Source organism: Etheostoma cragini, chromosome 19 (genome assembly GCF_013103735.1).
Source record: "Etheostoma cragini isolate CJK2018 chromosome 19, CSU_Ecrag_1.0, whole genome shotgun sequence".
Taxonomy (NCBI): Eukaryota; Metazoa; Chordata; class Actinopteri; order Perciformes; family Percidae; genus Etheostoma; species Etheostoma cragini.
The window spans coordinates 15,026,690-15,053,608 of record NC_048425.1 but is presented as its reverse complement, the minus strand read 5'-3'; the positions used below and the strand labels follow the sequence as shown (position 1 = coordinate 15,053,608).

Here is a 26,919-nt window from a genome sequence, read left to right as displayed (position 1 = left end):
CTGGACAGAATAAATCACCATGGCAACTTATGTGCCACTGCTTTTGTGAAACCAGGTCGCGGCTTAGTTCAGCCAGCATATCTGGAAAATCCTGGCTCAATCTTTTATGTTGGTTTTTTAAAACAGCCCTCTGATTTTTGATGGTCAATGGTGTGATTACTTTCCCCTGCTTCAAGGTAGCAATATGCCAAGAATTCACCTGAACACACCTCCCGTAAGACAGCACGCCCATGTGCGCAAAGTTGGGCGCAGGCACATTTGCCATTTGAATGGCGTGGGTGCGGACAGTCTTAAAATAGGAAAAGAGACTTGAGTCAAGCTTTACGTCAGTGCAATAGGGCCCATAGTGATAATGTTCATGCATAGTGAAATGGATCTGAAATTAAGCTCTGTTATTTTCAGGAAACATAGTTGAATTCATTGGTTTTCCCTGTTTTTTCATTCACTGAATTTGGATTTTTGTTAATACAAAGGAACATAGAACATTTTGAAAACATAAAAGAAAAAATACTACCATTAAGGTATATAATTAACAATCTACTGTATGTAGAAAATAAAAGCAACTGGAAGCGTGAATTGTTTTGTTGCTGTTGATTCAGACAAAAGCAAAGACAAATACTTTTGAAGTGTGTGAGGTCTGATGTACATATCTAATGTCTAATGTATAAGTCTGTATCTTTACTCACCAGTGTTGTTAAATGTTGAGTTAAAGACACAAACATCCTGGGTGAATTTTAGTTATGGACTTAAAAGGTTGAACTAGCCTATGAAAAGGAGTGGTCCATTTCATCGGTCACAATCTTTGACTTTCTGAGGCCGATTAGTGATTTACTCTATGTCATGAGTTACAATTGATGTGATATTATAATAAATATGGGTATACTTGGGTGTACATTTTTTTCCTTGTTAAGAAAACTGCATTCAAGATTAAGAAAAATTTAATTATATAAAGCAACAAAATGCAATGAAAGGATATATTATTAAATTGCCATTAGTTGTTTAAATTTAACATTATCCAACACTTTTTTATAGAACTAACTAAAAGGCTAATGATGTGACTCATGATATTCAGAAATGTTTTGACACCTTAGCAATGAACAACACCAAATAATAGGATATAGAATTTCAGCAGTCAATGTGACAGTTTTTTGGCTCTGTGTAGGCCTATAATGGCACACTCCCTTCTTTGTCCTGGGAAACCGGTTGCTGCTGAATTCCACCTACGTGAATGTTGAAAGAGGTTTGAGTGTGACATTAGTCATGACAAACAAATAAATATACAAGAGGGGGAAAAAGACCCAAAAAAGAGAATTGCATCTCAAACATATTGAACAATTATTGTACCTTATATTTGAAATTATCATACTAAATATTAAAATAGCTGATGTGTATCTTAGGTATTTCCTCATATTCTTCTGAAGTGTCAGTTCATGAAATGTATATCAGCCAGTATGAAATCACTGTTCTTTACTTAATAATGAATGTCTTCCTGTGTTTTTCTTCCAAAATTCAAAGTCTGTAGAATTATTTGGATTGTTTTAATTAAGACAAGTAAACTGCAGGTGCTTTTAAAGGGTTTCCGTAGAGTTCCCCTTGTTACATGTAAAACTTTTGTAAGACCTTTTTTAATACCACACACAATTAACTTTTTTTTGTTTTTCTCATAGTGGCCAAATAATATTGAAAAGCAGTAGGCAAGAAACAGACTAAATTATTTGATATGTTACACTTTTCAATACTTTTTATCAGTATTTCAGAATAAACTTCTAATGATGTCATTAAATAAATAATAATATACACAACCTGGACTCGGATAACCAGCATAAAATGGATCATTGGTTCAACCAATGTAAAATCATTTACATTCATCATCATCATTTACAAATGTATTCAAGTTTATTGAAGCTTTTGCTTAAATTGACACTAGACCATTATGGGACAATCAGCTTTCTATCTACTCTAGCTAGCAGTAGCCACAGTGTTAGCTCCAGGTTTAATGATGCTGACTGAAGGGTTGTCAAGAAGGTACAGCATTGACTAAACTTCCTGACAATGCTCAGGCAAAACAGGTTGGGAAAATCCTGCTCCTAAAAGTTTTGAATCACACATCTCACATGCAATTTGATGACTTATTTTTCAAGAATCTCATTTAATCTGGTGTAATAATTATAGTCATACCAGCAAAATGTTTACATTCATTTAAGTGCAATACAAACACTTATTCTAGAGCAAAGTCACATTGTTTTCATGTATTTTATGTGTATTTATGTATTTCTTTCTGTCTTTGAATCCACTGATCAGGAGCAACGCTCCTAATTTTGTTGCATTCTGTACAATAGCAATAAAGGCGTTATGTTCCATTCAATTTCTATCTGCTTTCAACGTTGAAAACAAGTTCCTTGTACTGTAATTAAATCCTGTTTACATCTGTGGTACTGCAAACCTTTCGCCTTACATGTGACAGTCCACATGTCGGCCATTAAGGCTTTTATGTGGGAACAGCGTAAAGGTGTGACTCTTATTTTCAGAAATATTCTCGATGAACAAAACAAAATTTCAGAATTCAGCGGTCACTGTCTGTTCCTTGGCTCAGTATAACGGCACACTCCCTTCTTTTGTCCTGTTTCAATCCATCTACGTGAATGTTGGAAGTGGTTCGACCAGTATGTTGTGACAAACAACTTAATATAGATTTGTGGTGAGAAGAAATGGAGAACAAACACAATTACACGGACACTGTTGTGAATGTTACATTCCACGTTCCATTCTGTGAGAAGTCTAAGGAAAGTCGTACTCACCCGTTTTTTTCGTAACACTGATTTTTTGTGTGTGACTCATTAAGACTTTAGAACATTGTGAACTGAATCCTACTTCGTGACGCTTTGTTCTCCAAGCACTCGCCAAGCCAATAGGTGATAGGATTCAAACCAGAAAACAATCCGGAACGCTTTGTATCCCAATATTGAAAGACAAGTCAGTTGTATTTCCTCACCCTTTTCTTAAATGTCAATTCATACCCTTAATATAATCCAATATGAACTCACTACGGTAATTGTATACACATATTTTTCTTCCAATGTAAAAGCCAGTAGAAAATATAGAATTGTGTTGTGGGGATTTTTTTATATGATATGTGAGATAATGGAGCCAGATAAGGAATAAAAGATGTCCTGCTGACTGAAAAGGAAATAAACTCCTAAACAGACAATCCACTGCCTTTTATAAAACTTCCTATGGCCTTTTTTGAGACAAATTAATTCAATGCTATTTAAGAGTGTTCAAGACGTGCAGAGATTTGAATATCCTTTCTAAACTCGCAATGGAGCGGGTTAAAGCTGAACAAGCTTGTCAGGATAAACTTTAGGATCAGGTTAGTTATGAAGAGGTTATTATCGAGTGTATTTTGGGGTGTTTTATTTAATCTTGTAACATTTAAATTGTTTTTCAAAACAGAATCCGGACTAAACTTTGACATGTACCCATCTGTGATCCGCTCAACGTTCTCTAATCTTAACTATTAGTCAAAATAATTCATAATTTCTGCCTTTTTGACTAAAAACGTGTGTATAATTTGATATAAATGAGGTTTGTTGACCATGAATTCCAATAATAAGTGTAAAACCTGTTATTAAACCAGCTCAGGTTATTTTTTTAAAGTGCCAAAAGCGTGGAAAAAGTGACAAATAACTCAGAAAAAAATGACAAAAAAACATTAGAAAAGCACCAAAAAAAAACTATTTTGACCTGGAAGGACCAGTTCATGTTTAACGGGAAGACAACACTAGGGTTGAAGTGAGCTTTCATTATCTCGCAGCATAATAATTATGCAGTGAGCATTTCTCCTCATGGAGGTGGCTGTGGTTTGTGATCAGCTGCAGAGGAGAGAGGTGTGGGGATAGTTCATTAGAGCAGTGCCAGGTGAGTTTATGACACAGCTGGTGCTTGTTGGTCTGATTACACTTCCTTTAACATGCAGTAGCGTGCTGGAGCTCTAGATGATTTACTTGTCCCACAGCAACATTAAAGAAGTTTAGAATTGTGTTGTTTTGGTTAATAATATACTGTGTTAAGTGTCCATTTCATTATAATATTCAGATTTATCATAAATAATTGAACATGCACATGTATTATATTTTCCAATGAAGAGGGGGGAGGTGGGGTCACATTTGAGCATTTAAAAATTGACTTGAAAGTAACTGGCCCAACACTGACTGCCACACACCACAGACAGATTGAAGTTGGCGCTGCAAGATATTGTTTCTTGGAACTCTAAGCAATTGGACTGTGCGTGAGAGAGTGAAGCCGGACAACCAGAGGCAAACGGTCAGAAAACGTGAGTTTATGTTGTGAAGTGTCAGAAAATAAATCCCATTGTTTGTGAGTCTTCTGTCTCTGGTGTGGTATGTGCCAAGGGTGACCCACGGTGGCAATCCTGCTGTTCTATTTAAAAGTTTCTTATCAGGAGGATGCATACCTTTTAGTTCCTGTGATGTTTATTATTTAGCTATGTTGTCTATCCCTGTGTTGATGCATTGCACCTCCCACAGATCACCTGTCTTGTGACGTATTAATTCATGACAGATGAGCTTTTCAAACCTGATGAAACCTGACCTGAAATAAAGGAATAGCTTCTACATGTTCAGTCTGTATAGTTACAATTATATTGGCATATATCCACAGTTACAGGTTCAATTTTTGTTTGATAGAAAACAGTTGAATCCGATACTACATTTCCCTATGTAAACATGTCTGTACAATACAGGGGGGGAAATAATTTTTGTTGTATCTCATTCACACAAATAATTATTTACATTTTTACAAACTTAACACCAGTGGTGAAATTTAACAAAGTACATTTACTCAAGTACTTAAGTCCCAATGTTGCAGTACTTTACACTCTGCAAGATGCCCAAACTTTTGCAGACGCCCTTTTTTGTTTTCAGTTATTTTGAAAGTGTAAATGATGGAAATAAAATCTAACTTTTTGTGACATATTTTATGAATGTCTATTCTGTCATTTGATGCCTTTTGGAGATTTGTCCATCTTTTCTTGGCTTCTTTATGCACATTAATACAAATGTTTACCTGGGGTGCCCAAACTTTCGAACCCCACTGTAGATATTAATTTCTTTGCACATGCATAAAAAGGAAATGTGCAATAGACTCAGAAGTGTAACTGATTGTCTGGCATGTAAATGGCTTGTTCCTATATAGCGCTTTTCTAGTCTTACCGACTACTCTGGGCTCTTTTATGTACAACCACTCACCATTCACACACAGAATGGCCCAGGCTGCTTTACAAGGGGCCACTTGCTCATCAGATAAACAATCGTTTTACACATGGGGGGGGGGTTACACATCGGGGGCAACTCAGGGTTCAGTGTCTTGCCAAAGGACACTTCGACATGGAACTGCAAGGATCGAACTGCCAACCTTCCGATTTGCGGGCGACCGCTCTAACACTGAGTCACTGGGGTGGAAAACATTGCAATGAAGTGTTAAAAAAAAACTCTGAGGAACATTAGTCCGTTAGGTAGTAGGATGAAAGGAATGCGGAGAGAAAAGGAGAAAATTGTTTTTAAATGTTGTGGGCAAGCCACGGCCGGGATTTGAACCATGGAACTGTGGAACTTTAAGTCTACCACAAGTCAGGCGTTTTACAGCCGCCTACTGTTTGTTAAAATGAACAATTCTTTTGCAATTTAATAGTCCATCAGGCAGATATTCCTTCAGTTTCTTCATTCTAGTCTGGATAACTATCCAGTTTAAAAACAGTTTATTACCGTATATGGAAACCACTTCCCAGAATTGTTTTAAGTTATAAAAATGGGCTGAGTTGTAAATAGTGATACAATAAATAATAATTGCAAATAAATAATTATTTCAAAGTTCGTCCCTACACCTTACAGAAAGGCTTTTTGAATTTACAAAACAAAAAAATGTATCACTATAAAAAAGAATTAACCAACAGCAGCACCGTGAAACATTCCTTCTAAGGAAAAAAGCCCTGAGTAGGTGAATACTGTTGCTGTATTCAATGTTTTTTTTTTAAATTAAAGTTATTAGGTTAGGCTACGCTGCGTAACAGAGCCAGAACCAAAGACGGTGCGGACAACATCTGTGTCCCAACCCCAACAGGTGACCGTGCGTCAACGGCAGCGCGGACAGCAGAGTGTCCGAGCCTTTCTTTAACTGTCTATGGTCCGAGCTGACACATAGCAGCATGTCGGGACTTAATCTTTAGGTCCTGCTACGCGCAAATACCATTGCATTATACCAGCCGTGGAGCGTTACTATTGTTGAGTTATAAAAAGTTAAAAACAATGTTTTGAAAACACTGTTTTTCTTTTGCAGCCAGGTTAGAAAATATCCATTTCGTCTCTGTGAAGAGGTCTGGCCCTTTTGTTTCTCACCTCCCCCTGTTCCTCTGACAGAATGGATCAGGTCAAGTCTGGCATTTTACGTTTAGAAGGAAGCCTTTTTCTTTACACCAGGAAGTAACCTTGTGTCTCCTCCTCCTGCTGTCTTAGACTAGGCTAAGCCTATACAATATTGATTAACTGTATTTTTGTTAGAATGTTACATTTGTAAATGTATCATTTGTAATGTATGTAGGCCTACTCATGTACACATGATAGAACCTTCTGATCTGTGACCGAAAACAACCCAAAAGGGGCGGGGTTTAGAGCCATGTCCTTCCTCATTCGACAGCAAAGATGCGCTCAACATGTTACCGTGCCAACGGCGGACCAATGAGAATGGGTTTGAATACACCAGGTGAAAAGGAACCGCCCCCAGGTGCAGGGCATAAATGTGTTTGATTTAGGAATGTTCAGGACTGGTTTCATTTGACTCCATCAGGGAGAAGCATGGATCCAGTCCGCTGTCAGCTGCAGTGTTATTGTGTTTTATTGTCTTTGTCTTATCATCTTCATCAGGCTGTTGTTATTAAGCTTTTTCTTAATTCTCAATTGGACCCTCAGCCTCTCTTCGTCCTCATCAAATCAAAGAACACGTCGTTCGTTTCTTCTTACACTATCCCTGTAATGGAATGGCTTCGAATGACGACCAAAAATCTTTGTCTTTTACTCGGACCCTTTACTCTTCAATATGTTTAACAAACAACAAAATGAGCAACCTAAGCTTGATGGACATGTTTTGAGTCCAGCGTTTCACGCTCATAGACAGTTCATCTCCGTAAAGTAGCAAGAGAAAACAACAGACAACTTCCGCGTAGGCTACTTCAAAATAAAAGCACCTCCTGTGACAGTTAGTAAAATGAATTACAATTATTAAATTACTAATAAAGATGTAAGAAATTTGAAACATTCCGACTATAGCCAAATGTGTAGATATTGAATTCTTTCAGGTAAACTGATCAACCACGTTTCCAAAATCATGCCGTCAATCCCGTATATTGCATGATCTGACAAATTTGATCTATATTTAATATACCATATGTCACAGTCATGGTTAACTGCTACAGGTTACAGTCACAAACCTTTACATCAGTCTGCATTGTTTTGTAACGAAAATACTTATGCAGATCAGATGTTCAAAAACGTGCATGGTCTGAAATAAAACAAATATACCTGCATTTATTTGATTATTTGTCTGCAAAAGTTAAAGTGAAGCAATGCCTTCTGGGAATTTCAAGACGGAATCGACTCGACCGCGTCTGCGTCAGCGTGGTAGTTGGATGGTGAAAGCTTTAGTGTTAACAAACAAAGGAATGGAGGCATCAAGCGACACGGGGAGGTGGGGAATGCTGCTAACTGACTGATTTGTTTTAAAATGAAGTGCTGGGGCAAGGGCCGTTTTTTGTGTAATTTCCTCAAAAACAAGTTAATTTACAAAAAAATTCCAAAAATAACTGTAAAAGTAGGCTAAAGTTAATAAGTTACTGTTAAAAATCCCCCAAAGTGTTTTTTATTTACATTTTTTTATTTTAATTGGAAGACAACACAAGGGTTAAAAAGACAGAAACAGCCAGCATCTACCATGGCATTTGAGGCCATTGAGGTATTTTAGGAACATTTGTAAATTGTGGCCACAGAACTGAACAGCTCAGCAGAACTGAACTGTTTGAGTCTGTGAATCAGTCAGCCGCTGCACCCTCATGGCTGCTGGTTCAGTAATATCATGTGTCTCTATGGACCAGTGTTTGGGGGCAAGAAACTGCATGTAATTATCCATCCATCCATCTTCAACCGCTGCATGTAACTAGTAACTGTACATGTAATCACACAACGGAATAAATGTTTAGCTGCTACAGTCTCTTAGGAAAAATTTAATTAATTTAGAGCCACTGATTGATTACAATGGGGTTACATTTGACAATATTCTTTTTAGTTAAAAAAGCTTATACTGTATGTAGCTTTATGTAGATATTGCATTGCATTTTTCTAAGCCAAAGATCTGGCCCAGCCACACAAATCCTGAGTCAACGGCATCACTCAAGGCCAAACGTGGGCCGTAAGAGATCTGCACATGTGGTCCACATTAGGGCCAAAGATCTGGCCCACATTAGGGGGACCTTATGGCCCACTTCTGGCGCCCACACTCACCCTAGATCAGCGGCGTCGTTCAAGGCCAAACGTGGCCCGTAAGAGAACTGCACATGTGGGCCACATCTTAGCCAAAGATAAATGACTATCTGGGTATGCTACTTTCATTTAGCTACATTTATCTGATGGCTGTTGTTGCTAAGTAATCACATGTTTTCCCAGATGAATCAATATTACCTAAAAAGACCCTGGAATTGAAAATACTTAACTACTTGTACTTTTGGTACTTTTTATATTTGACTGCTGACTGTAAATTTCTACTTGGAAAATCTTAATAAATATTTTGAAAATATGATTGTAAAAATATGATTTTAATTATTTGTGCTATGGTTATGGCATAACAAAAGATCATTTCACTCCTCTCATCCACCCAACATGTTAATATCAGTTGTAACATAATACTGGGTGAGAATTGAGCAAGGGTGAAATATTCAGATCCTTTACTTAAAAGTAAAAGTATACCACACTGAAAAATCTCCAATTCATGTAAAAGTCCTGTATTTAAAACCTTAAAAGTATAAGTACTATCAGGTCCAAGTAGCCTGCTTATTGTGCAGTTTTATACTACCAGTATTTATTCATGCCTCATGAGACTGTATAAGGCATAGTCTATTGTAGTCTAATGTACAGTAACTTTGTTTTTCTTTTACTGTAAGATCGGTACTTATCTGTTTGACACTTGTTGATGCTACTTGTACACTTATCTATCTCTGCTCTTGTCTTAGTTGTTGCAAACCGCAATTTCCCCACTGTGGGACAAATAAAGGTTTTCTTATCTTATCTTATCTTATCTTATCTTATCTCATCTTAAATGTTCCCTGTCATAGTTTTACTATAATAGGCTACATGATGCTATGTTGCATTTTACTGTTTAAGGCTGTGCACATTTTAACTCCTGATCTGCAGGATAGCAAGGCACGATATTCTGTAAGATCATCATATTTGTACCATTGCTGTCATGTGATAACCAAAGAAAAACAACCCTGTTTTCAGCTTTGTAATTATGCTTTTTCTACCTGATTAGAAAGAGTTTTTTTTACTTTATTTAGTTTAAGTAGTAGGATAATTACAACAAGACATGAAGGTTTATTAATCAGTTCATCACAAAGAAAGTATTTCTCTCTAAAATGTAGAGGAGTAGAAATATAAAGTTGCTTAAATCGTAAATAACCTAAGTAAAGTACAAGTACCTTGAATTTGGATTTAAGTAGGCCTAGGCCTACAATACTTGAGTGAATGTACATCCACCACTGGAATTGAGACCCGTCTAATGTCGGGTTCATTATTCCCCAAGAGAAGGACGCTCAGTTTAGCTTTACTTAGAATACTTAACTTATAATGTGGAACATCCAGTGTTTCGTGCTTAAATAGTGTTCGTGCATACCCTAGACTGGGGCGTATACATAGGAATTGGAATTATTTCTCAAAACTAATTTCCTTCAACGAGAACTTTATTGTCAACGTTGTACCGGAAGTCGTTTTTTTTCTCCTTTTTTCTGCGCAACTTGACAGCAGAGCCAAAGAAAGTGACGTTGCAGGACAAACAAAAAGAGGAGAGGCAGCTCGAGCGGAGGCAGAGAGGCATCCCTGAAGCTGACATTCGGTATTAAAAAAAACAAAAACAAAAAAACAGCAATATTTCGGATAATGCAGTCCAGTTCCAAAAGGAGCGAGGGGGACTGGCAGGGGCTCGTCAGCGAGGTACGTGAGTGGCGAGGACCGCGAACAGCTGTTGCAGAGACGGACTGGTTTTACAGAAGCTCCCCCTTCCATATGGACATGGAATGGGCTCGGTGTCTTGCGTTGACGTTCATGACGTTAGACCGACGATGTGTTTAACATCACATATACACGCTACTTTTCCTCTTTTGATAGATATGCTAAATATTGATTGGAGGGGTAAGCTAGCTGGTCTATAACTCTAGGTTGGAAATGCATTGACTCCCCTTAACGTTATGGGCTAGACTCTATGGCTAGACCAGGTAAGTTCACCTGTGGGACCGCATGTAGCTAATCTAATACAACCCTGAAGCTTCGACCTATATGAATATAGAAAACCTAATGTAAGCCTAACTGACTGTAACTGGCACTACTCATATGGCCTAGTGCTTACTGTGTATAGTCACACAAAATAATTCAAAAGGGGTTTTAAAAAGCTTGTAAAGAAACTTAACACCAATACCAAGTATAATGAAATTACTCCAATATATCTCTTTAATGCCAAGTGACCCATAAACCCAAATAAAATCAAAATATTTGCTGTATTTCTATGTATGAAGTGCTTGTCGAGAAAACAAGCAATCACCACCCAGGGTTTTTAGAAAAGTATAATGGGCATGTTCACTATTTTGAGATGTTTTATAGAACAAATGAACATCCATTAAGTGAGAAAATAATTGTCGGATTCAATAGTTGCAGCTTTACATAAGAGATTCGCATAATTGAGCAACAAACCACACCATACATCAAGCTTTACTACACACTACTACTGCACATTCAGCTCCATGGTAGTGGCTTCCATTTCATTTGGTTATGAGCTGGTCTGACAGCTATCAAGGTTTACTCTGTTCCTTCTGCTGTGCCTTATCTACACATTAACACTCCAGTGTGTGTTTTTCCACCTGTAGGGAACTAGTCGGGGCTTGTTATATACATTTGCATTATTAAGTAATTTGAGCGTTGCCATTGTAGGATAGGGGAATATTAAAACCAATAATAAGCTTTCGAGAGATTGACTTACAATTAGTTGTATGCACAATATAGCCTCTCATAATACCACTTGTCTCTGTTGTGTCCTTGTGTGCTGTGTTTGCTGTGTAGTTCCTGGTGTGCAAGCGCAAGCTGGAAAGTAAGAAAGAGGCCCTGCTCATTCTGTCCAAGGAGCTGGATACCTGTCAGCAGGAAAGAGACCAGTACAAGCTGATGGCCAACCAGCTGAGGGAGCGCCACCAGGGACTCAAGAAAAAGTACAGGGAACTCATTGTGAGTGGTTCAAACCTTCAAGGTGATGTTCATTTGTCTGTGCGCTCAGTATTGTCTGTGCAAGTGGTTTATTATTATTATTAGTAGTGCTCTCGGACCAAGCAATCAGTCAATTAAATGGGAATGTTTAACAGTATGCTTAATGTAATATTTGCTAATTGTATTTGATGACAGATAATATTTTGATAATGTAACTCTTATTATATTTTAGGATGGTGACCCCTCTTTGCCACCAGAAAAACGCAATCAAGTAAGTTGTGTTCGATTTTAAAAGACTTTCTCACTGCCACTTATGCAAGTAGTATTTGCCTTCACTATGTTACAGTGTTAATTGTAAGGGGTGGTTGAATTAAAATTGCTCCCTCCCTTTTTTATGTTGATTTATTTTGGGGAGAAAAACCTCTGGGAAATGTGTTCATAACACATACAGGATATCAATAAACAAACATCCTCATAATACAAAACAAATTCAGATCACACGGCCACAGTTAAAATCTACCACCCTTACAAGATAATTATTGTTAGGGTAAATGTTAAGGTATTATTGTCTTGTAGAGACAAAGAGAAGGACTCTGCTTGGTGGTGCTTTCAGGCACGCTGTGACACCAGAATAAAGAGTTGGTTACTGAATTGCAATGCATTATAAAAAGGAGTCTTGCTGATTACAGGACAAACAACAAGAAAACATCTGTGTTGTGAAAAGGTTGATGCTGACAGTGAGACATATTATTGCTTATTATATACTGTGCCGTACAGTAAATAATGGGAATCTTGTAAATTGGTTGTAAAAAAGAAAAGAAAAAGTAAATGGCCAATTAATATCTGCTTTGAAATAAATATATCTATGGTTTGGACTAGGAATAGACTGAGATGGAATTTTATGGTAATATTGATTATTTAGAATTCTATTTTCTTATAGTGAACTCTATTTAGTCCTATGTGGGATGTGTTTGATGACAACCCATTCAAAAGCTGTAAATCACAGTCCCTGTGTATATGTTTCTTTGAGTTGAAGAAGAAAGACGTGGTAACCTGATTGAATGGGGTTAATTGTTGGATTTGGACCCTCTGCATGATGGATCAAGTGGCCTGTTACCATTGTTACATCCAAACATACCAATGTCATTCACTCTTCCTCTCCACCTTCTCCTCAGGTAAACCTGGCTCAGCTGGTGAGAGACTCGAGGGAGCGAGCGAAACAGCTGGCTGAGGAGGTGAAGGAGCTGACTCAGAGGCTTACCGAGGCCCAGGGCGATAACAAGGTAAGGTTACCAGGGCCAGCTTATGACACGATCCCTCACTTTGTCCAGTGCAAGAAGTTTTTGAGATACACAGTGCATTTCAAATGTTTTTTTGTTGGTCACAGCTGCTGAGAATGACCATTACTCGACAGAGGCTGGGGGACGAGGAGGTGGGCACGCGCCATTTCCCCGCCCATGAACGTGAGGATCTAGTTCACCAGCTAGAGAGAGCAGGGCTACAGGTTTATACATTTCCTTTTTTTTCTTCTTTTTTTAAACCATCCAAAAAAAAGAAAACACTCTCAAATTTAGATGATCTCACGTCCAATTCAAACATGTCCAGTGCAGTTACAATGAAATAAATCATAGGTACATTTTCTTTTGATTTTCAAAACATACAAAAACAGACTCAGTAGTTCAAAATACAAATCATTCACATTTTGCATTGTGCATCGGGGACATGCATCGCTTTTTCTATTTTGATTACTGTCACTCCTGTGAGCTACATACACACAGTGGAGTAAAAACTGCCATCATGAGGCTTACAATGTGTTCTATTTGATTCTGCTATTTTGATGAAAACCATAGGGGTGGCAGAAGCTCAGTCTGTAGGGAGATGGGTTGGTACAGACCAAAGTACAGAGTGTGGATTCACCTCCCGGGCTCTTGAGCAAGGCACTGTAACCCCCCCATTCCGTGTGTGTGTGTGTGTGTGTGTGTGTGTGTGTGTGTGTGTGTGTGTGTGTGTGTGTGTGTGTGTGTGTGTGTGTGTGTGTGTGTGTGTGTGTGTGTGTGTGTGTGTGTGTGTGTGTGTGTGTGTGTGTGTGTGTGTGTGTGTGTGTGTGTGTGTGTGTGTGTGTGTGTGTGTGTGTGTGTGTGTGTGTGTGTGGTGATTTCTAACACTAACAGAGTGTAAATTGTAATTTCCCCACTGGGGATCATTAAACAGTAGCCTAAAGCCCATAACTACTTTCCCCTCCTTTGAGGTGTTCCTGCTGTTTGCTGATTACATGCATGTGTATGTACTGAGCAAACTCTACTTTAGGAAACAAAGCTTCAAAATATCTTTCAATGGAGTTTCTAACAAACCTGCCTGGTTGTTTTCTCTAGATGGAGGAGATGGAGCACAACATGAAGGCTCTGGCGGACGAGCTGCAGGACGTGAAGTCGGAGCGCAGTGTGTTCAGGGAGAAGACCTACAGACTCAACGTGGAGCTCAACCACATCTTGGGCAACCGTGAGTCACGCATCATTGATGTGGATGCCCTCTGCATGGAGAACAAGTAAGTGAGACAAAGAAGCAGACACCTAGGACCCAGAACTACCTTTACTGATAACATTGTTTCTAGCCCATTCACTTCTATTCTTCTAAATCTCTAATCCAGCCTCTGGAAGGCTCGTGTGTTTGATAAGAGTTGCAGATTCCCAGGAAATGGCTTTATATCTTAGCACTGTAGTACTTAGTTTGCTATTTTAAATTATATCAGTTGGACAAAGGTATACACATAATTTTATTATAATGTTAAGTAAGTGAGGGGAGTCCTTTTCGATATTCCAAATATTTATGATTGTCTGAGCTTCAAGTTATATTGTCCGTGTCCATTATGATTTGCATGCAATCTGCACCTCATCAATCTTATATTGTCTGATGGTGACATGGATCATTGTTACTGCAGGTACTTGCATGAGCGTCTCAGCCAACTACAAGAGGAAGTGAAGCTACTGAAATCCAACATCATGAAGTACAAGGTACAGATGGAATCCCTAGGATTTTGAGGTTTTATGAATCAACAATTCATTTGACCTTACTGAATTTGCATTCGTGAGCATGAAAGTAAGACTACTATTTAAAGTGTTCATCAAACATGGCAGAGAGGGCTTTATTCTCTGGTTTTCCCCTACCCACAGACAGCTCTTGAGAGGAGAAAAAACTACAGCACATATGGGAAATCAAACAGCAGTCCTCTAACTGGCGTCCTCTCAGCCAAACAAGGTGAAAACACAAACTGTTCAGCTCACTTTGACTTCTCTTTAAAAATCAGACATAAATAGATACAAGAGCAGCTGATCCGGGGAGCGTTGAATAACAGTAAAATGTTTTCCCTAACGTCTGTATTATGGCACATGAGGTAGTTTTTGATCAGATAAACTCTGCAACTGATTTATTTATTCATTATAACAAACCAGTTTTGTAAAACACCTTTGTTTCTAGCCGTGCCTTAATGCATTATTTAAGAACTCCTTTTTGCCGATCCCTTAAGCCGCGGCTCGGGCACCAGCTGGGTTACTAATTGTATTCCAAGTGGTAGAGAGCACCACTGGCAGGGAAATGAGCCTGCCAAGACTGACAGTTGCTGGCAGAAGCAGCACAGTGGGCTACAGAGTTAAAGTTAGGAGAGTGTCACTAGTAGACAGCTGTTTCTAACTCTCCATCTCTTTCTTGCTCTTGTCGTGCTGTTTTCCCCATCTCATGCTAATTCACCCTTTTAAAAAATATAAATTTTAGTGTAAGTTTTGTGAAGTTTGACTGGTGCATTATTGGCAGGTTAGTGCCACGTTTTTGTAGATGGCTTCAAATAAAAATAGCTTCCTTCTTTTTATTCTCTCGTTGTATTCATTTCTTACACGTCTTATTCAATCTGATTTATCTGACACCTTTTTTTCTCTCCCTCTCTTTTGTTTTTTAGTTCAGGAAATGCTCCTGGAAGAGCATGGCTGCAACCTGCCTGCCACGCCTCAGTCCATCTCCGACCTCAAGTCCCTGGCCACGGCTCTGCTGGAGACCATCCACGAGAAGAACCTGGTCATCCAGCACCAGAGGCACACCAACAGGTAATGATGTCAGAGGAACCCTCACATGCTCCTCCACTGACTGCAAGGACTTTTTGCAAAACTCACCTTTAAACCTCACCCTCTTGGCACACTGATGATGTTTACATACCTGTTCAGAGAATCCTCCTCCTCCTCCAAGGCAAACACTGGACTGTGAGACACACACACACACACACACACACACACACACACACACACACAGTCCATCAGTCCCCAGTAACTTGACCCATTGTACTTGGTCTGCAGGATCCTTGGAAACAGAGTAGCTGATTTGGAAAAGAAGCTGAAGACGTTGGAGGTTTCAGGACTGTGGAGTCTTCCAGGTAGGTCTCAAGACCAACTGTTAAAGCTTCCACAGAAAATACATTTAGGCTGGACCACATGTCCTTCCTAAAGTCCTGAAACCAAAATCCACTTATTAAACAAAGACAGAGTAATAAACAGTCATACCCTTATTTGTTGTGGATATATACATTATTTTGGTTTGTGTATTAAATAATCATCATAATTTCACAATTATATAAATATTGTTGAATGTTTCTGATGAATACAGCTAGTAAACAGAGATTATCAAGAATGTGAATTAGAGCAAAGTGGATAGAAGTTCTAGCTGCTGTGTGTAGTTAAATGTCTATAGGGCTTTACTGTAGGCATCAGTCTCAACCTCCTCTGCATGTATCCTATCTCGCAAACACTGTGCCAATAGTTCAGCCTATGTTTTTGACCCGGTTGGTTCTTCCACTACCACACCATTAGCAAACATGACCGTGTGACTACGGGTGTGCGTGCATGTTACATAAGGTCAATGTAACATAAAGTCAATGTAAAAAATGAAAAAGGTTAACTACCGACCCATTAACTTGTGATTAATGTGAAATTCATGTCCCTTTTTATATTTAAGAACTTGCTGAAATTTAAGAAGAAACGTTTTCCCAACCCTAGACCTCACATACATTGCTCTTAAATGTTTTTTTTTAAAGTTTTAAGTAAAAAAACAAACATGATCTGTTGTTGTTATAAACACTGATTTGGGTTTTTTCATTTTTTGTTATTGAAATATGAATTACATTACACTCATTACATTAATGAGGTTTTATGTTGATAACGGTGTGTCTTTCTCTCTTCTCTTGCTGCGTCTCAGGCTTGACCTACCGCGTATCCGTGGGAATTGGGAGTATGTATTCCTTCTGCCCCACTTAGCCCATCCATGCCCTCCACTATGTCCTGCCAGGACAAATCTGGGCAGACACCCAGGAAGCTTGTCACCTCGTGCCCACCGTTTACAATGTGTTGACTCCATTGACCATCAGCTCATGTGTCTGTTCATGATAGCATTGACTAGAGCAGGCTGCCTGAATATACCACACTGATCGTTTTGGTCTAGTGGATCTGTCTGAAAATGTACAGTCAGTGAAAAGGGAAAAACGTATCGATTAACAGACCAAGTTTTTTTTCTGGGACTTGGAGTCAAACTAATATAAAAATAGGAAATGATAAGATAAATAGTAAAATGCGCTCTCAAAACTGTAGATATCATTTTTTATTTATTTAATTATTGTCGTTATGTGAAAAGATCCTTAATTTTGAGGGACAAATAATAAAAGATCCAACTAGTATTCAAAAACACAATTACATGTGCAACCCCAATTCTTATTTTTTAATGTATCCATGCATCCGTGTATATGAGTAAACCTGGCTTATGAATGAAATATATTTGCTAGGCACGGCATCCATAGCAGCCCTTACATTTTGATAAGACGGCTGTCAGCTTTTTCCATCCTTTAAATAAACCTCATCCTCAGAGAACTGCAACCAAATGTAATCTACCAAATGTAAACTGTATCAAAAATTAGTATTCCAAACTGTATTTGCAGTCAGAAAAAGATGGCCTGTCTAAAAAATAGTTCCCCGCTATTACCTCTGGAGGGAGGTGTTGTGCCGTGTATAAAGCAGACTGAGAGTTGGAGGGGCTGCGGCTGGATGGAGGTGCCCTGTCATGAGACCGTCATTCTCACCACCATAAAACTGACAAGCATCCATTACTGAAAATGATTGCCCACATTACAAACACATTTAGGGGAATGTGCCGTTATTAGGGAATTTGTAGGCGAGGGCCCAGAGTGCCTGACGACCACACTGTCCACCACAGTTAGGGAGACAGAAATATAGAGAGAGATGTGAGCGTCTGTGGCCTTGATGTGATACGAAGTTGGGCTGATGGATATTAAAGGCAAACAGGATAGGATGGAGGGCCTTGGCTGCCTATCTGAGATCCGGAGAAAACTAGAGGTGACCACGTTGTCTCAGGATCAGAGAGAGACACAAAAAATAACATTGACATCGATGCAGTGAGTTGGATCAAGTTGTGATTGATAGATCTCTACCAGTCCTCCAGTCTACCAAACCCCCATGGTGAATGAGTGCACCTGAAATGGAACACAGCAAGTGAAAGCATCTCATTGTGCATATACATATTGAAAAGACAGGTGGATAAAGAATGCACACATAGAGCTTTGTTTTGGTCCAGTGACAAACTTGTTTCCACTCAAGATGCAGGCATTGCCTTGTCACTCTAGACTAGACTGGGTAAACCCCGCCCACTCTGCCAGCAATTTAATTTCGCCCTGCAGCTCGGTTGCAAACCTCCACGTTTAATTCTCCTGCTTCAGTTCACAATTTTGCGGGAACCAATCACAAACTAGCTTATCTACCTCAAGCTTAACACAAGTACAATGGAGAAGCAACCAAGAAGCTTCTTGTTTACATTCTACATAGCGGCCACCGAAACACCACCGTAGTGCAGCTTCTACGTCACTTGGATCATTTGTCTGATTGGTTGGTCACGCCTCTGGTCCAAGGAAAATACAGAGCAGACTGCCCAGACCAATGTGCAATCTCAAATCTATGGAGCTTGGCTATGCTAGTCTGGCTTGGTCTGGTGACAGCCAGACTAGCGCTAGACAACACTGGATCCCAGTGAAGGGTTTAACCGTTTGACTGTTTGACAGGCATTTCTTTTTTTGTCTCCTTATTTGTGATATGGAGCGTATGATCCCGTATGTTGAGGTGTCGTATAATGCAAAAGAGCCTGTTATCTTTGCGGAAGGGTTGCATACCCATACAGTATACAGTAATTTGAATGTGTTAGGGAGAAGAGGAGATGTTTAGATGGCTGGTCAGGCAGCTGCCAGAGAGGTTAAAAAGAAATCGCTGGTGTCTATTGCTTTCTCCTGAGTGCTGCCTGGCGCTGGAGACCAGCTTCAGTAACCAGCACCACCTTATTATTGTCTTTCAAAGCCAGTCTGCAATACTCCTCAAAGGCTTCTCTCAAAACTTAGAGTGCTCGGATGCAGGCGTAGTCTTAAACCTTAAGACCTTTTTTTAACCGTTCCAATTGATTGATATCTCCGGTTGTATTGGGTCGCTGTGGGCTGTGTGTCTAGTCAATGAGCGTTATTGCTTTATGGCAGTATTTGATTCATTCATGTTTAATAATTGTAATGTAACATTTTTTTCAGATATTTGATTCATTGGGTTAACCAAAAATATTTCAATCTAGTCCTTTAGGCTATAAGAAGTTTTAGAGGATTTACTATCATGAGGACATAAAATTACATGTACCTTAAAGAAAACTTCTATCCATATTATCCACTCCGTATTATATATTTCAACTGGTTGCTAATAATTAAAATTAGTTACTAAATGACATCAGGCCCTACAGTGGCTGGTAAACTGGTGTTTAGAATAATGTTTACCAAATTTATCATCTTTGTTAATTAGCAATAAAATAAAATAATTTACACCTGAGGCGGATGGGGATGTCATTAGTTTTGCAAGTATATGGTCATGAAGTAGACAAATTGAAATGTTGACCTGGGATCAACAAAGTTATTATAATTCTTCCTGTACAAAAATTTATACCAAATGTAATGGCTGTCCATCCAATAGTTGTCGAGATATTTCAATCTAAATAATCTAGCACAACGATCAAAATCCCTGTCTCTGTGAAAGAAAGACCTTTTTTTAAACGTCTTGCAACATCGTTGCTTCTCTTGATGCCCACAGTAAATATGTAGAAGCCACAGGATCCAAACAGCCCCCACCCCTAGCTCTCACTCACTGTTCCCACGTCAGTGTCAACACTGAGCATCCATAACAATATGGACTGTATTCATTACAATATGGTCTCCGTTCACCATTCATGATTCTTACGCATCTGCCATCCAGTCGACCATTTTCTCATTCTTCTGTTTGTTTTTGTGCCTCACACTTGAATGGTCAGAGAAACATGCCTATTCACAGGGTTTCTGTGAAGGCAAAGGCTGACGCGCGCACCCGTGTATGCATATGTTTATGTGAAAACAGTTTTGTGTGATTATGACTAGCATATGGTGTCATCCTAAGAGGCGTGCAGCCATCACTAATGAAGACAGATGACAGGGAACTAAAGCCACTTCCTTTGAGCACTGCAATGCATACGTGTTTGTTCACACACAACACTGCACCATAGTTGTGCTTGGACGGGCTCCATCCATTCCTAGCATGACCCAAACACTTCATACCTCTTACTTTGTGTTTTTGTTGCGATTTGGGTGGGAAAGTAACAGGTTGCCTTTTTTTCTTTGATTGTGGTTTTACAGGGACACGAGACAATATGACAATGAATGAAAGCCTTCAACCAGAGCTTCATCCAACACGTGCCAAAACTCAGCCAAACATGCAGCCACCCAAAAGTGAGTGTGTAATTGTGTGTAACTGGCTTCTCCAGCCATTGATAACAGAACCCACAGCTAACGGGATAAACACTGTAATTAGCCACCGTGTGCTAAACACTCCTTGCTATCTTCCATGTTTAACCCAAGTCATTTCCCTTCCCGCCTCCACTCCTCTCTGCTTCTCATTGGTGCAAGCTGCCCAAATGCCATGGCATTTGGAAAATGTGAAGCAAATTCTCGCCCGCTGACATTCAGAAACTTCTGCCGTGTTCTCTTTGAAAGGCAATGGGGGATGGGGGGGTCCATAAATATGGATGCCAGTTCAAGTAATGTTGCTTTCTTCCTGTGTGTGTGTGTGTGTGTGTGTGTGTGTGTGTGTGTGTGTGTGTGTGTGTGTGTGTGTGTGTGTGTGTGTGTGTGTGTGTGTGTGTGTGTGTGTGTGTGTGTGTGTGTGTGTGTGTGTGTGTGTGTGTGTGTGTGTGTGTGTGTGTGTGTGTGTGTGTGTGTGTGTGTGTGTGTGTGTGTGTGTGTGTGTGTGTGTGTGTGTGTGTGTGTGTGTGTGTAAAGGTGGCTGGGACTCTATGTGCAGTCTTTAACCTTTTTGCCTGCACATCCACAAATATGGGTCAGTAATCCCCAAAGTGAGAGCATATTTTGGCAAAGAAGCAGAACTAAGCTGTTGCTATTGCCGAGATGCGGGGCGTCACACTTGTCTTGCGTCCTCTTGTCTGTGGAGCTGTTGCTATATTTAGCCTGTTGCCATGGAAGCACTTTAGTCACATAAGTAATTTAAATAACTTTCTACATTGACACAGTGGTCCAAAAGAGGAAAGTTTTCCTTGTGTTTTTGAATCATGTGTATTTTTCTTACATAAAAAAAGATATATTAGAAGTAATTATAGATCGACTGTCACACCATTATAGGCTTCGGCCTTTCACCATCCTTAGTTTATATTGGCTAGTCAATTGTATACTGTGATTACTTCAATCAGTGATTACTGTGACATCAGTTCAATTCTTCGTACTTAGCGATAACTCCTCTACCGGCTATTATTATTTTGTGCTTTATATGCATGTGTTTTTCCCTCCTTAAAATGCATTGTAAACTCTGGCTGAAATGGTGCCACTCAGTAAGAGTTTTTTATTCAGAGTATTAGGATTGCTAGTGCAGTGCCTGTTGAAAGGGGGCCTGTTTGGAACGGGCCGATTGCGTGGCCTGTGGTACTGCTACTAGTAGAATTCTTCAAAACCAAATTTTATCCCAAAATGACTTAAGACCACTTAGGCTACCTCTACATAAGAGAAAGGCATTGTACCTGACAGAGAAAGTTGCAGATTCAGAATGTAATCACAAAATATCACAAGGAAAATGTGGAGTAACCAGATATTAACTTCATGGACTCATGGCAGTGCGCTACCCACCCGGCCCATTATGAGAACTAATATGAGCACATATTTGGGTTGATCAACTACCAGAACCTGTGTGTGAGTGTGGGTGTGTCTCATGTTGTAAGATTGTTAACAAATTTAACATTTCAGCAGAGGTCTTGATTTCCATTCAGGTTTAGTGGCTTGCCAACGGTGAAGTATAGATTTGATCCGCGAGGGTATTTTGGCAACTGCAATGTTGTGGGTGTTGTAAGTTAACAGTAGACTTAATTAACCCGACCCAGGGTGAGTCTGATGAAAACTGCTGTGTCTGTCCAGTTCAGCTCTGACATTTTCTCGCATTGCAGAGCGCTGTGAAGGAATAATCTCCGAGACGAGTCATGTTTTACTTAGCACTATGTAATGTCTGGTTTATATCCAGCAATTGGAAGCAGGAAAAATGTCAAAGAGACTTCTCGCTTTATAAGACAGATGCAAGTTAAATATAGTTGACTTTGTGGGGCCAGGGTTAGGATTAGGGTAAGGGCCAAAGTATTTGTTTCATAATGTAACTATGGCCTCAGATCAATTAAAATTAAAATGACCAGTTGTCTCATCTTCCCTCTCCCTGTTGTGTCAGACGACAGAAGTTCACATGAATCATCGTGGGAATGCCACACCGCTGGCAGCGATCTTGGCACAGATGGTGTCAGCAGGGAAGACACACCTGCACAGCTCAACAGCCTGGAGCCTCTGGTGGGGGTGGAGACGAACGGGAATGACAGGAGAGTGGGAGAAATTGAGACCCTAACGGAAGATGGAGCCGCTTCAGGGCTGGAGGAGGGGCAGAGTCCAGTGGAAGAGGCGGGGCATGAGGTAGAGGGGGAGGAGGATGAAGAACTGGGTTCAACAGTGGAGGAAGGAGAAGAGGCAGCTTTGGCGCTGGGTGTAATGTCTACTGAGTCAGACCTCTCATGGCTTCCAATTAAACATGCCTCTTTTGATCATTCAGAAGTGGGTCATGAGCCCTGCCAGTTCCAGGACGATAAGTCAAAACATGCACCTGAACATGTAGAAGACTCCGTATCAATTCCAGAGAACCAGTCCACAAAGGTGTCAAATAAAGGGGACTGGGACATTGTGGATCAGCGCAGTGACAGCTGTCATAGTGACAGCTTGGCATGATCTGATGTCACTAAAAGACTTATTTAAATCCACGTCCTTGTCGTTGATGTTGATACTCTCATTAATCAGCCTTTCTTGCATTCACACACCGTGACCACTGCTCGCTAGCTCCCTGCTCCACCTAGCAGCTCTGTGTTACTCAATAAAACAGAGGAAAAAAAACGCTTTTTCAGCCACCGTTGACAGAGCCAGAGGTGCACTTTGTACCTAGACAGGGTTGTTGCTGCGCTGGAACACAAAATCTTGAAATCAATGGAGTTGCGAGCCCTACAGGAAGAATTTAGCTAGGAAAATAACAAATATGGCAACCTCAACTCCTGTGCCCTATAAAATAATCCCAATTGTTTGATTCATTGATGCCAATAAACTGAGTGCTGCATTTTGTTACTTTCATAGGGGGTCAAAGTTGGCTTACCAAAACTTCATGAATGTGTTGTACTTGTCTTTTGATGTCTATTCCTCTGTATGATTAGGTGAATCTTACTTATCCATCAGTTATTTATTTAGAAGTTAATATTTGGATGAGACTACATGTGCCTTATATGTGGAAATATATACTGATATTTATTATTATAAATGCATAAACCCTTAAAATGACCTGTCTTGAAGTTGGTCTTAAATGACCCACACACATGCCCCCAAAACAATCAATTGTATGAGAACATGATTGTAACAGTATCCACTTTAAATGACTGACTGTAACTGTAACTGTCAATGAAGAGGTACTGGAGTTCACCTGACAAGGCTCGTGGTATTTTGGGAAACACTGGTCTAGTGACATTGAAAGTTCTTTATTGATATTTGTATCAGGTCCCTCCTGAAGCTACAAACCACACAAGTAGAATTTTCATCTAAACTACACTCCCACTCTGGCACAGAGGCTGACTTTGGGAACTCTGTGCAACATTTCTTTGATAAGGTTTGTTTGATGGGAATGTTCTGAACCAGAAAATGAGCCCATATCCGCAGAAAATCGCTCTGACTAATTTCAAGTGTTCACAAGGTTGGTCTCTCATTAATTCTAAATGCAGCAATCACAGTCTTTTGATTGTTTTACAGATTAGAGCAGCTTAACTTGATTCTCTTCTTTCCAGCCTTGGGAAAAAAATCATCACAAATTGAAATTGTGTTGTCTTAAATCCTAGAAATATTCAGCTTTTATTTTTCATAAACATATATCATTTTTGGAAGAATATTTATTTTGGTGACCCATGATCAAAACAAAATTTTATATATTTTCCACTTTTTATGGTCGTAGAAGGTATTTTTCAGCTCAGTGTACATACACATCACACAAAAAGCATCTCAGTATGATTGTATCATTTTGAAAACTAAAAGTTTTTCAGCACCGTAGAATGGATGCACAGACACACCCATTTTGACTCACAGCCAGAGTCCAGAGCCCACTGTGTATTGCGAATCCGTGGTGAGGCCTACTCTTCCTGCATGCAGGTGACAGCTGGCCTCTCCAGGCAAACACAGTGTCAAAGCCAGAATCCATGAACTGCTTATTCTGCAGAAGGCAACTTGCTATTTTTAATCTCTGACACAAAATAGAGGCGAGGAGAGAGAAAGAATTGGAGCTGGGGAGCCATGGTGTGTACCCAGTGTCGGCCCTGTGCCAGGCAGCTGATTTGGCACACTGCAGCAAGCCTTTTTTTTCTCAAGGAGTTTAAGTTCATAAACCAGATGGAGTCTGAACTAATGAAATTGCAAGATGATACCAGCATGCGTTGGGTTCCTCAAAAAGTCGTTGACCATTTTTTTATTTTTGGATGCACATGAAAGCTTGAAAGAAATGACTGACCTTAGCATATGTATTAGAAAAGAAAGTGAGTCTAATTCAGGAAAGATGTGGAAGATGTGGAAGGAGCCACGGTTGTGGGCCGGTCAGACATGACATGAATTGAAGTTGACAATGTTTTTTGTCTGTCCTGCGTTATTTAAACATTAGCCATTACGTTAACTGTTCCCTGCCAGTCTTTCTCACTATTTCACTAAAAACACTAGTGAAATATATAAGCAGGTTTAAAAGCAAATCAAATTAATGAAGTACTGTATGACCAGATCCTATATATCGGACGGTATTTGCTCACAACAGATATATACGTTTTTTTCTTGTAAAAAAAAAAAAAGTACAGTAAAGAAATGATATGTAAGAAATACAGTATATGTTTTTGTGGACTTTTAGAAAGAGTGTCAACATGATATAATTTGTCCACCAGAGAGCACTGACTGCAATTTTCAACTTGCAACATTTCCCATTCAGTACATGTTAAGCACAAATGTCAAAATGTGGATTCTTATATGCGTATGTTTACTATTTAACGGCTCTCTAACAATATATCCTTACAGTATTTCCTAAATTATCTAATATTGAGATCAGAATTGGTGTCAGAAATCCAATATTAATAAGTTTATGCCAGAAAACCCCAGTTTTTTTTTTTTTTTAATTGCTCCAATGAATGCATTGCCAGTTTGGAAATTGGTGGATTGCTTTATCAATAATTACTTTAATTAATCCCACAAACATCCACCATAAACATGCTATACGAACTTTTACTTGCTAAAGATCCATCAGGATCTCATAAGCCTGTACTTGGCCTTATCACGCAACTAAAAGATTTAGGCTGCCTCCCACACCCCATAGAGCAAAAGAGGATTGTTAAGACCTGTTGAAGCCAATCATCACCACTACAGATAAATGAGGCTATGGTACCAGCAACTAGTCCATGCCAAAAAACTAATCTTAGCCCTTTATCTGTGATCGCGACGTACCCCACTAGAGGGCAAGTACAAAATGTGCATTGTGAAGTGCTTTGATTGGCCCCATGCTGCTGAAATCACTCAGGTGTGTGGTTGCCTTTCTGTATTTGTGCTTCAAAGGGAGATCAATCGGGGAATCGTTTGTATGCATGTCTTGTGCTTTTTGTACCTTTGTACTTAGCTGCTACCCTTTCATGTTTTGGATGTAGAGATGGGTTGTGCCATATCATATATACCACTAATCTTATCACAGTATCCACTTGCTTTGTTCTGATCCCTAGCCCCCCAGTTATCGTACCCTGGAGCCTGGATAGTGGGAGAGACGTACCGGGTCACAACAATGCTCACTGGCTCTAATAAGTGTGACCAGGGAGGGTTTGACACCCCATCATCTCTGGGTCCTCCAGAGGTTTGAGGGATGGGGGTGGACAGGGGCATGTGGAGCCAGCAGTTTCCAGGCCAACCACTCAGCAGGGTTAATTACTATACCAACCAGATGCCCCTTCCAGTAATGGCCAGTGCCCTTGTGATCCATGCTTCATTTGCCCACCTAGCTTTTTTACGCTTACCTGAGTTTTATCATATGTTGCCTCTGAGACAGTTGAGTTTGCAGAGCCCTTCAGGTTTGCTCCCCGGGTGCTGCGATTTGAGAAGTGTTACTTTCTGCTCTGTTGCTGACAAGGCTGTTATTATCTGAGATAATAGAGGAAAAGGGAAAAACAGGCAAAATATGTCAGTCATATTTTTCCTGCTTGTTTAATGTTGAGTAGATACAAATTCAATGCTGCATCATTTGCACTTTAAAATGGATTCGGTATCTCTGCAATTACTGTGAGCATATTCTCATCACTTCAGCTGTCAAGTAGGAATATGGTAGCATAGTCAGTTGCAGATAGGTAAATTATGTCAGCCTAAATCTCTATTCTTCTTCATGTTAAGGTACGTGACACACAAATCATTTTGTGCTCTCACGTTAACTTGGCATTCTATAAAATAGTTAGGCTGTTAATTGATTTTTGTGTCTTATTTACACTCAAAGTGTTTAAATTAAAGAGCAGTTCAACTTTTTGGGAAATACACTCATCAGTTTTCTTTCTGACAGTCAGATGTAGAAGATTGACATACCACTCTTGTGTGTATGCTAAATATGAAATTAGAGCCAATTAGCTTTGCATAAACCCTAGACAGAGGTGTAGTGGTAAAAAAAGAGGTGGGTAAACTATAAATTCTGTGACCAGGTGGACCACGAAACAATCACCAATA

At 39.5% G+C, this 26,919-nt stretch overlaps 1 protein-coding gene across 4 annotated transcripts; it reads left to right on the top strand.

Annotated features, from left to right (window-relative positions):
• Positions 1-9,966: 9,966 nt before the first annotated feature.
• Positions 9,967-24,924, top strand: ccdc149a (coiled-coil domain containing 149a). Of its 4 annotated transcripts, none has more exons than XM_034901172.1 (13): positions 9,967-10,268; positions 11,388-11,549; positions 11,761-11,799; positions 12,704-12,811; positions 12,916-13,032; positions 13,901-14,073; positions 14,467-14,539; positions 14,699-14,783; positions 15,478-15,622; positions 15,869-15,945; positions 16,764-16,796; positions 20,263-20,355; positions 22,346-24,924. In XM_034901172.1, exons 1-13 carry the CDS (start codon positions 10,215-10,217, stop codon positions 22,888-22,890), a joined length of 1,704 nt encoding a protein of 567 aa, XP_034757063.1. In that variant the 5' UTR covers positions 9,967-10,214; the 3' UTR covers positions 22,891-24,924. The 4 variants fall into 4 exon arrangements, with proteins under 4 accessions (XP_034757063.1, XP_034757062.1, XP_034757065.1 ...); XM_034901171.1 differs by having other exon boundaries at positions 9,970-10,268; positions 20,263-20,354; positions 22,336-24,924; XM_034901174.1 differs by lacking the exon at positions 16,764-16,796 and having other exon boundaries at positions 9,971-10,268.
• Positions 24,925-26,919: the final 1,995 nt, after the last annotated feature.